The sequence below is a fragment of the Anabrus simplex genome, chromosome 6 (assembly GCF_040414725.1).
Source record: "Anabrus simplex isolate iqAnaSimp1 chromosome 6, ASM4041472v1, whole genome shotgun sequence".
NCBI classification, from domain to species: Eukaryota; Metazoa; Arthropoda; class Insecta; order Orthoptera; family Tettigoniidae; genus Anabrus; species Anabrus simplex.
The window spans coordinates 329,127,434-329,139,727 of NC_090270.1; the positions used below are offsets into that span (position 1 = coordinate 329,127,434).

General features: G+C 37.2%; 1 protein-coding gene across 4 annotated transcripts in view; it reads right to left on the bottom strand.

The window, feature by feature from the left end:
* Positions 1-1,258: 1,258 nt before the first annotated feature.
* The window catches only part of ckn (CRK like proto-oncogene, adaptor protein), a 653,887-nt gene continuing 642,851 nt past the window's right edge, over positions 1,259-12,294 (bottom strand). For all 4 annotated transcript variants that reach the window (XM_068228464.1, XM_068228463.1, XM_068228462.1 and 1 more), the window contains exons 11-13: positions 6,851-6,968; positions 3,876-3,948; positions 1,259-2,364 (exon numbers count right to left, since the gene is read on the bottom strand). In XM_068228464.1, the coding sequence (XP_068084565.1) occupies positions 2,247-2,364; positions 3,876-3,948; positions 6,851-6,968 (309 nt within the window). In that variant the 3' untranslated portion in view covers positions 1,259-2,246. The remainder of the gene's footprint in view (positions 2,365-3,875; positions 3,949-6,850; positions 6,969-12,294) is intronic.

Below are 12,294 nucleotides of genomic sequence, written 5' to 3' on the forward strand. Positions count from 1 at the left end.
TATGGCCGAGTTCAACCTCCAAATAATTCACGGTTGAAGAGTGTGACCAGAAAACAATGTTTAATAACCCACTGGTCCGAAATATACGGCTTCAGCAAACATTTGTTTTAGAAGAAGTGTGTGATCTGCAATAATACATTCATACTTTTATAGACCCCATGCACATGTTTTCATATTTGTTGTCTGACACACTTTTAATATACTGTTGTTATTTAATAAGCCCCTGCGAAAAAGGTTTTCATATCTGTTCTCTCGGTTTTTTTCCCCCACACCTTTTAGGTTAATACTCTCATCTCATCTTTAGAAATGATAGACAGCTTATATCTTTCACTGTACCTGTACATATATGACATAAAATGCATGCATGTCGGGAAAGAAATCTCTCAAGTGTCTATATATTCCTGATGGATAGTTTTTATTTGTGCATTGAATACTACGTTTTCCCACTTAACACATTCTATTTCCTTATCGCCTACAGAACCGCTTCCTTACGAAACGTGTGGTAGAACAGGCCATTTAATCACAATGATAATTAATTCAATCAAACATTTGACAGAGATGATACTTAGCATAGAAATTAATACAGGAGAAGAGAAACAGCGGTTCAACAAACTACTGACAAACTTACAGTCATCTAGCAGCAAAACTGTAAAAGTCACCAAAAAAATGGCATTAGATGAAGTTGTTCATTTTTGCATCCTTTACAACATCTGTATACTTTTCTGTCAAATTTTTATACACACTGTATATATATTTCAAGTATATTTAATAGGTTACATATTTTAAATTGGCTCTTTTTTTTTTTTGCATGCCTGTTGTAACAACGTTAAGTACCTAAACAACAGAACTCTATCTTAATTGCCGTGCTTCTTTCAGGAAATGTATCCAAAGAATCCAGTTCATCACCTTCTTCTGCCGCTTTTCCCACACCGTGGTGGGGTCACTGATGCGAAATGTATCATACATATGGAGCTGAATGCCCTTCCTGATGCTGACCGTTTGAGGAGGGATGTATTCACTATTGCAGGTTTTTGAGGTGGTTGGTAGTGTGCTGTGATGTGCTGAGTGTGCACACTTGGGGAATCCTGGCTGGGAATCAAATCCAGGGCCCTCTGGACCAAAGCCCTCAAAACTGCCCATTCATCCAAAGAATCCAGATGAAAAAAACCACACTTCTTTTACATGGAAAGATATAAAATCAAGAACAATTGATGGGAAATACACTGGATAAGGCACTGTGAAATAAAAACAAACCAAATCTCTCTTTAAATTTTTATGTTTTTCTTTGTATATATATATACATGGTTTATTCTAACAGGGTGAACATAGACAAGTTGAGTAAACTGGAGAAGGTGATACTCAGTTGTAAAATTTAGGAATGTTCCCTCAAATATGTGTGCGTATGGCTCGGTTGACTGAACTGCCATAACTGTCTCTCTGTCCTAGTACTCCACTAACAACTACAGTACTAATTAATGATGCATTATACAGCACTGATTTTGTACAAAAATCTACAAGTTAATTATAAACTATACATATAGGTTTTTGTGTCTGGCATACTCTGGACCAGCAACAAAAAAAGCTTGTCCATTTTCTTTACAAAAACAATTACATCTAACAAGTCAAGAGTGGGAATGGAGCAGATCTCTAATTGCGATCCCATTTAACAACAAACACAATGTTTCATGGATATTTCATTTGGTTGGCTTAATAAATGTTTACATAATTCCACTGAAAGTTAGTATTTAATTTTCTCTTCAATACCAATTCATCACAACAGGAAAAGAAAACTTACGTTAATCTTTAAATTATGGGTGGACTTGATAGGTAGTGTTTTCAATGTATCATTATTACACAGGCATTCCAATGTCAGCAACAGAATTAAAATAGTGCATTCATAAACAGAATTTCACACAACAAAATGGCTCAATCTTATCATGATGTAACTGGACAGATAAAGTATATACAAATTTCAAAGTAATTCCATTAACTCTAAAGGTGACAACATCTGGGTTTTATTATAGTTCACTATGATTACACATGACAGATGCTAATTTAATTCATTTTTCTGCTCAGCTACTTAAGCCATTCTGTTGACATTTCCCATGACATTCATATTCATGAATCCACCAGATAACAGATATCCTGCCTTTGGAGGGTGTATACCAAACAACCTAGCATATCTAACAGTTTCTGTTTTCTGTACATTTTTGACATTTTCCTAGTCTAGGAACTTAAAAAAGTGTTCACTGATTTAAACCCTGCCTCTTTTCTTCTTCCAGCATGGCATCCAGCTCATCTGTCAGGTTGGCAAGCATGTTTCCAATGTCATTCAACACATCGGCAGGTTCCTGAGTAGCAGGTCTGTAACAAAGTAAGTACGGTATATTGTAAGTTCACTTACAGAGGAGTACATACAATACAAATCAAATAAGATTCTGTACGCTAGTAAAGCTATAAATTATCTCTCAGGAGTTTTTAAACTTACTAAAAATAGTATTATGACTGGAAAAATTATAAAGATTCTTTCAAGTATTTTTTGATGACTGTGCAATATGTTACAATCACTGATACCACATTTTATCATGTTAATCATCACCATCTTATAGATAAACTGATCAGGACTTCTAAATGTCACCACATAATCATTGTATGAATAGTTATGTATATCACAATCAAGAATTATTGTAAAATCTGAAGTAGACCAAGACAGAAAAACAGACCCCCATGACACGGGACTTGGCCTATCAAGTGACTGCTGCTCAGCCTGAGGTAATGGGTGGTCAGCACAACAAATCCTATCGCCCATTATTCTTGACTTTCTAGACTGAGGCTGCTATCTTATTATCAGATAGCTCTTCAATTGTACTCACGTTGGCCCATTGGACCTCGAACCAGTCGTGAGATCCAGGTAGAGACAGGCTCCCTAAGCCTAAGTTGTGAGGCAGGCTGTAAGTAACCGTAGGCCTAAAAATCTCCTCACGTTTTCATCATCTGAAATGTCATCCGCTACTATGTTGCCCAGAGCATTCTCAATTTTCTCTGAATTATTAAGCATTTTATGCTGGCCGTAGTATGCCGGATAAGCTATGTTCACACTTTCATAGCTTGTAAAAAGGATTTAAAGGTTCAATTTTACAACATATCAAAAAGGGTGTAGGAAACTATCAAAACTACATATGGAAATCAATCAGTAAAAACCTAACTGATCGATATAGCAAGTTTCCCTGCATTTGGATGCCATCAAGCAGCAATTTAAACAAGTGTTCTAAAACTTCAATAGACATACTTGATGCTTGCACCCAACCTCCTCCACCTACATGGAAGCTTGTCACTGAAAGCTGACGTGACTAATCGTTACCATTTTAATTTATTCTTTACATAATGGTCGCACCATATATTTGTATTAAGAAAAGGCGTTTAAAATTAAATATGGTATTTCAAATAAACAGCATCAATTATTTTCAATGTTCAGTAATGAGATGATGATGATGATGATGATGATGTGCTGTGATAAATTTTAAAGCTTTCTCATACACTGACAGTGTTAGTGCAATACAAAGCTTTATTTAATTTAATTTTATTTACAGTGTGCTTTACATCGCATTGATTCAGATAGGTCTTATGGCAACAATGGGGTAGGAAAGGACTAGGAGTGGGAAGGAAGTGACCATCGCCTTATTTAAGGTACAGCACCAGCATTTGCATGGTGTGAAAATGGGAAACTATGGAAAACCATCTTCAGGGCTGCCAACAGTGGGATTCAAACCCACTATCTCCCAAATACAAGCTGACAACTGCGTGACTCAAATAGTGCAGCCAGTTGCTCGTTACAGAGGAGTACTACATTTTGTGGAATTCTCATGTTTGCTTACCTCTCTCTCAGTGCTTTCTGACTAGCAGCAAGATCTCCTTGTGGATTCTGGACCCGTTTAGGAGGAACATAATCTGAAAATAATTATAAATATATTATAATAATAGTACCAATTAAAATAATCTTCACATCAATATAAGCAGTGTTTTGAAAGACTGACAAACAGAGTGACAGGATACAGAAAACATTAGCCTTAGGAAGTAATCGAATTACTTGGAACAAATACTTTTTAGTAATTAATGAATGTAGATTTTTGTGGCTCATTATCATTTATTAATTACATTCGGTATTATGGTATTTCTGGATTAAAGCCACATATCTGTATATTTAACAAGTCTTAACAAAAGAAGCACAGCTTTCGGCCAAATTTCATTGACTTTCATTACGGCAAAGCATGTCTGGTCTGTGTGTTTCTGTTCCTGACCCTCGCCTGATCAAAGAAGATTTGATTGTCTATTTGTTTAGTAGTGTGTGTATATTTATTACTTGTTTAACTCTCTTAGTGCCAGACTTGCTCTGAGCGATCCTCAAAAAATGAACAAAACTTGCTAGCGTCACTCTTTTTTTTTAAATATAGGCTTCTAGACCGAAAATGGCACCTAATCTTGGCATGGCCATTACAGAGAGTTCAAGCTAACATGTTCTGAAAACGTTCTTCTGTTTTCTGTCTATCGATAATCTTGAACGATATTCAAAGTTCTTTGACTTGCTTACGCACAACTCATTAAACCATGACGTCGAAGTGTATGAAGAGTGGTGTAAGAGAGGAGGAATTTAAATGAGTCCAGGAACTGTCGTGGAGCCTGTGCAGGACTGTCCTGGTCAACATTCCCTTCTTTCCAGTCATTATTAATATGAACATCATCACTATCACTTGCTTGGGTATATACAGTCACATTCCGCGCAGGTAATTCATTGTCTGAGGCAAAGTAGGCACTTGGTTCATCACCAAGATTGGAATCACTGTCCATGAAGTCCAATAGGTTACCACTTGACTCACAGATCATTATCTATATGTTCATTTATTTTCACTGTCTTCACTTAACTGTGTTCACTTGTGTGATTGTCAGTATTGGTGTATTTTAACAATATGCTAGATTTTATAATTTTGGATCTTTTACACCTGTGCAGATATTTCTAGAAAAAACAAAATGTGTTTCTTTGGTCTTGTATTATGTATGTGTGAAAACCAGGGTTTATTTTTACTCCATTTGTAAGCGAGTGGTAATGAGAGAGAGAGAGAGTGTGTGTGTGTCTGGAATTCTTCACAGGTAGGGCCCCATCCTCATAGATCAGGTTGCCTATACGGCGTCAGCTCGAAAGACCAGGCCACATGCCATTATTATTATTATTATTATTATTATTATTATTATTATTATTATTATTATTATTATTATTATTATTATTATTATTATTATTACCCTGGTGCTAATAAGACTTTTCGTCATGCCAATATGTGAGCAACCACAACCACATGGAAATTAATAGATACCAGGTGTATCAAAGAGTTGGTTTTTCTTTGACTGGTTGGAACAAGAACCTACACATTCTGAAAAACACCTTTGTAAGTACTATTACCCCCACCCTTGCCAAAACAGCAGCTCTCCTTTGAATGTTATTTACTAGGTTGAATAACATTGCAGAAGCTCGAGTGCATTAACAGAACTGACAGCATCCACGAACATAAAAAGCTGTACATCAGGAGACATAGCACGAGCCGTAAAGATCAAGGAGCATAACAGAGACAGTACAAACCAGGACTTTAGAAACAAGGAGAGAAAAAAAGTAACCCTTCCTTACGTGGCAGGTATAATTAGCATAATAGGGCGCATTCTTTGGAAGTCAATATAAGTCCAGTTTTCACCACAGACCGGAAGCTCAAATCTGTTTCCCATTGCACCACCTACTTCCCCTCTGCTCTCCACGAACAGAGTTATTGTCTACAACATTTCTCTTCACCCCCCTGCTTAGCTATCAAGATCGAGAGTGGAGCTAAAGAACTTGAAAATTAGCTAAAGAACTGACATCAGTCCAAATACAGTTGCTAAAGGTAACAGACGACAGCAGCCAAAGTAAGTACAGAAAAATGTCCATAGATTACTAAAGTGACAATAGAGGACTAATACATTCACTATTTGTTCGTGACATCACCAATTCATTATCATTGACTAGTTTGCTCAACGTAAGTTAAACAATATTGTACATATATGTGCATGATTTGAAGTGGTTTGATAGAATCTAATGTTGTAGAACGAAATTTGCCATTCTTTGTTTAACACTGTGGTTTTTTAAATGTATGTTATAGTGTTGTATATTATGTTTTGAACTAGTGTGTTCAACAGACTTTTTTTTTTTTGTTAGGGGCTTTACGTCGCACCGACACAGATAGTTCTTATGGCGACGATGGGATAGGAAAGGCCTATGAGTTGGAAGGAAGCGGCTGTGTCCTTAATTAAGGTACAGCCCCAGCATTTACCTGGGGTTCAACAGACTGAAAAGATTTTAAGTTACATTTAAAATGAGGTTCTTGATCAAAACATCAGGTTTAAGGAAGGTGGGATTACAGACTCTCAACCATCATAATGAAATGAAATGGCGTATGGCTTTTAGTGCCAGGAGTGTCCGAGGACAAGTTCGGCTCGCCAGGTGCAGGTCTTTCGATTTGACACCCTTAGGCGACCTGCGCGTCATGATGAGGATGAAATGATGATGCAGACGACACATACACCCAGCCCCTGTGCCAGAGAAATTAACCAATGATGGTCAAAATTCCCGACTCTGCCGGGAATCAAACCCTGGACCCCTGTGACCAAAGGCCAGCACACTAACCATTTAGCCATGGAGCCGGACAACTATCATAATAATTGACACTAACATTTTCTGTACATATCTGGGATCAAAAGGAAAGTTGCATGTTACATTAAGGATAAAAAGAAAGACACCTTAAACATAATCGAATTTTTGAATTCATCTTACCTGAATTAGGATAATCCATGGTTGAAAGTTGAGGATGTGGCCGAGTTGCCCTCTGCTTAATGGTTCCAGCATTTTCGTTGGCAAATGGTAGTGAATCTGACTCTGTGCTTGAACTTGACTGGAAATTAAAAAATGCCATATCAAATAACTGTGTCTGAAAACCAGGTGTAGAAGAAAGGTAAATATTCAAATTCTTCAAAGAAAACAGGGTGTCAGAATAAAGCAATATTTGCTCACAGAAATCTGCCAACACTAGACTTGAAAGGGAATGAAATACAACCAAATAGAAAACAAATACAAAGGAAGAAAGGAACCTTGCACAAATAAATAATAACAATAGAGGACCCAACTTAGAGAGTGATGTATAGTTAAAAAGTCCATAGCTCTTATAACAAAGAGAGATGCAAGTACACTGCTCAAAAAAGTGGCCGCTTTAAAAAAAAAGAAATTTGCTTTACATTTCACCGATGCAGATAGGTCTTATGGCGATGATGCGATGGGAAAGGGCTAGGAGTGGCAACGAAGCGACCATGGACTTAATTAAGGTACAGCCCCAACATTTGCCTGGTGTAAAACCATAGAAAAACAATCTTCAGGGCTACCGACAGTGGAGTTTGAACTCACTATCTCCTGAATGCGATCTGATAGCTGTGTGACCCAAACCGCGCAGCCACTTGCTCTGTGGTCACATATTTAGATATTCCTTGGTTTACTCTGCCATCTATAAGGCCTAGAGTAAAACAGAATGTCAAAACTGATTATCAGGCAGCCAGGTGGCATTAAATTGAAATGCCTGCACATGGTAGCTGAGGCCAGATAATGATTTTTTTTTTTTTACTGCTTCAAGAAGGCTACTCACAGAGGTACATTGCCAGAATATTATGGGCTACACAGAACATGATATGGTATGTGTGGAAACATTTCCAGGAGACTGGAAGTGTTTACAGGTGCCTTGGCAAATGCTGCCAAACGATAAATACCCCAGGGCAGGACTGTCTTCTGCATCAACATGCTCTCCAAAACTACCACATTACAGCATGAGCACTACAGGTGAACCAACAACAGGCTTTTGATGTCAATGGATTGTAACTAGGAATTTCTAAACACTCTGCATACCTCAAATCCAATACAACCTCAAAGAAATGTGATCAATCTTGAACTGTCCAGGGGAAATTGACGAATTTGTGCAGATTTCTCCATTTATTTGCAAAATACAGTAGAAATCTGTTATAGCAAGAATTCATAACGGCGAAAAATTCACTCGCTATAGCGGATTGTCGATATATATCCGATTTTTTGTAAAAATCGGGAATTTATGGCAATCAGTTTGTTCAAAACTTGCGTGTTTACGGATAATATCCACACTACGCCTTACTTGTTTGTTGTTTTTCGAAATCCGATACTATGCAAAAGTGTGTGTTTAATTTCATTCTGAAAAAAAAAAATTACCGTATTTCTCCGAATCCAAGACGACCCCCCACTTTTTCCTTCAAAAAATTTTAATGCGGCTTAAAAAGTGCTTTGTAAAATCATATGAATGTCTTTCTTATACAGTATGCATTTTTAGACTGTTTGTAGACGTCGAAAATTGGCTTTCGTTATGCTGTATTTTTTGCGGCTGTACAATTATGCTTTATTTCAGTAAGTTTAATAACCATTAACTTAAAATTGGCATCATAATATCGAAGGGAATTTGTTGAAAATTTGCCGGCAATACACATTCCATGCGTCTCTACAATACGACGATCCATCACAAAAATATTCTTGCTTACTATAAAACTGTTGCCTTCACTCAGCGTCAGATATAACTGGCTGTCGCTATACGCATGTCTTGCTTGCCGGATTCAGTCAACTTCAGCGACTAGCGATATATAGGTCTTAATCGCGGACTTTGAAAGTCAACGAACAAGTTTATTGCATGCGGTATGGCAATTCCGCCCTTGCATTTTTGTGCACATACCTCACAATTTCATCTTCGACTTCTTTAAAGCATCCTTGTTGTGGGCCACTGAATGCACTTTTTGTGCAGCACTTGAAAGTCAACGAACAAGTTTATTGCACCGCGGTATGGCAATTCCGCCCTTGCATTTTTGTGCACATACCTCACAATTTCATCTTCGACTTCTTTAAAGCGTCCTTGTTGCGGGCCACTGAATGCATTTTTTTGTGCAGCATGCATTTTTAAGCTATCTTTGTTTTCACGGTCACGCCGAATATTGCCTTTAGTTAGGCCTATGCCGTATTTTCTTGCGGCTGCACAATTATTATATATTTCAAGTATTTAATACCCATTAACTTAAAATTGACATCATAACATCGACGAGAACCTGTTGAAAATTTGCCGGCAATACCTCTTCCACGTATCTTTACAATACGACGATCCATCACGAAAATATTCCTGCTGTGTATAAAACTTAATTTTACTAAGCGTCAGGTACAGCAGACACGTTATAACTCTGCTACTGAGTAGCCGTGGTCTTTCTAAGAATTCGAAGGCTCACATGTTTTGATGCCATTCTGCAGATTTGAGAAATGCTTTTGTAGAAGATATTAATAGAATGTCATTCTCTCTTCACTATTTCCCGAGATCCAGTGACGTTACACATAGGCACAGTACAACCAGTCACCACGGCTAGCGATGTATGATAAAGAGGCGATCTTTTACTGTCAACAAATTCTTTGTGTGCGTGTGCGGGGGTGAAAGGAAACAGCGTGGTTACTGCGGTAGTTGCCAGTGGTGTTCATTACTATCAAGCCACGAATGCTAAACGACCCTTGATTTTTCGCATGAGATTCTGAGGGGGAAAAGAAAAAGTCTTCTTGGATTCGGAGAAATACGGTATCACTCCAGAGGCTTCTGCGGCAAACATTTCAGTTTTCTTCTTCAAATGGCAGCACCTAACCTAACCGTATATGTATCATGAAAACCTATCTGAAACGCATGTAGAAAAATGATAAACTCCTCGCTAAAAATTGACATGAGAATAGTTTAAGATGCTAAAAAGAGAAAGATGTTCCACTTATTCAATACAATAACACTGTTGCACGAATCAAATTAAATATGTTGCTACACTGATTCGTGCAACAGTGTTATTGTATTGAATAGGTGGAACATCTTTCTCTTTTTAGCATTGAAACTATTAGTTCAATACGGATCAGTGATGAAGTTTTTAACTTTAAATGGGTATAGTTTTCCGAAATTTAACTAGACGCGAGAAAATATAAACTATCCTCTGAAATCAGTGACATACCCTGCCATGTCTTGAGGTGTATCACATTCTTACTTAATTTCAGTATAAGATATACCATTAAAATTAAGAGATCGTTTACTTCAGCCTTTATTTTTAACTAGTTAACAACTGCTATCGGCTACGTTATTTACACAATTATTACAAAAACGTGCTAACCTCTTTCATTTCAAATTTTCTTTAGAGAACAGCAGTCGATGGGTATTACTAATCAATTCCAATATCGACTTCGAATGTTGACGCGAGAGCTCGCAAATGCACATAGCACGAAAACTATACCGTACCGAAGATGATCAATCGCACTTTGTGGCAAACGTTTCAGTTTTGTTATTCAAATACTGTCCTATCCAAAATTAACTGTACTATGAAAATGAAAACCTACAACCTGTTTTCAAGTCATTGACCGGGTCAGGGATGTAATGAATGAAGCATATATAGGCTGTTCCATACGATGGGGTCGCCACTCCCAAAGTGATATATTAATGACTGATAGATGCTATGAAATGAGAATGGAGAGTGTTGCTGGAATGAAAGATGACATGGAAAACCGGAGTACCCGGAGAAAAACCTGTCCGTCTCCGCTTTGTCCAGCACAAATCTCACATGGAGTGACCGGGATTTGAACCACGGTATCCAGTGGTGAGAGGCCGACGCGCTGCCGTCTGAGCCACGGAGGCTCTTAACGGTACTATATGTATGATAATAATAATAATAATAATAATAATAATAATAATAATAATAATAATAATAATAATAATAATAATAATAATAATAATAATAATAATAATAATAATCGTATGGCCTCAGCTACCGTGTGCAGACATTTCGATTTGACGCCATCTGGCTATCTGCTCGTCAATTTCGACGTTCCGCTTTACTCTATGCCCACTAGATGGCAGACCAAGTAAAATGAAACCCTCTTGGGCGTCTGTGGCTGAGATTTAATTAATTTTGTCGGGTAAACACCAAATGTGTCACCAGAGATCTTTTAAATTCCGACATTGTATGACATGGCGTGTCGAATGGACTTTTTTTCGCCCTCAAAAATCCGACTACCTCTGCCGGGTTTGAACCTGCTATCTTGGGATCCGGAGCCCAACACTCCACCGCTGATCCACAGAGGCAGCTCTATATGTATGATGAAAACATACTTCAAGCGCCAGTAGAGAAATTATAACCTTCTCGCTACAAATTTACATGATAATAGCCTTTCCGTAATTTCACGGACGCGAGAAAATATAAACTAACCTCGCAATCATTGATGCACTCCGCCATATCTTGAGGTGTAGGGCCATCTCATTCTTACTTAATTGTGGTATTTAGCATTAAAATTAAGCAATTGTTTATTCAGCATTTATCTTTAACGAGTTAACAAAGATTATTGGACACTTTATTTATGCATTTATTAAAAATCATGTTCTCCCCTTTCATTTTCCTTGCGGAATAGCAGTCGACGGGTATTACTAATAGACTCCGACATAGCCTTCGAATTACAAGTGATGAAAATAATTTTTATCCGTATTGAAAATTTCGTTCAGTATATAGGAAAATATTTAAAAATTTTATTTCCACCTATTCAATACAATATAAGATATTGACATTTAACTTAAAAACATTTTTCAAATGTGAGACATGTTACGCCTCATATTTTGAGGCATCTTCAGTCACTAATCAAAACCTTATTATTTCTGTCAGACAACGTTTCCAAATATTCTACAGCTTTTATACAAATGTTCATGAAATAACTAAAACTCTATTGTAGTGATGAAAACATGTGTTGTTCACTTGATGAAAAGGACGTCATAGGATGGTACAGTATTACAGAAGATGGCTTGAAACTGTAGAATATTTGGAAACGTTGTCTGACAGAAATAATAAGATTTTGATTAGTGACTGAAGATGCCTCAAAATATGAGGCGAAACATGTCTCACTTTTGAAAAATGTTTTAAGTTAAATGTCAATATCTTATATTGTATTGAATAGGTGGAAATAAAAATTTTAAATATTTTCCTATATACTTATTGCCTTCGAATGTCGATGAGAGAGCTCGCTGGTGGGCATAGCGAGAAAACGATACGGTACCGAAGATGATCTATCACATGCAGTATGACTGAGTGCATAAATTTCAGCAACGGAAAAAATTGACCGTGCATAATCGCTCGTAGTAACGGATGAGCCGGTGATTGGGCTCTCGC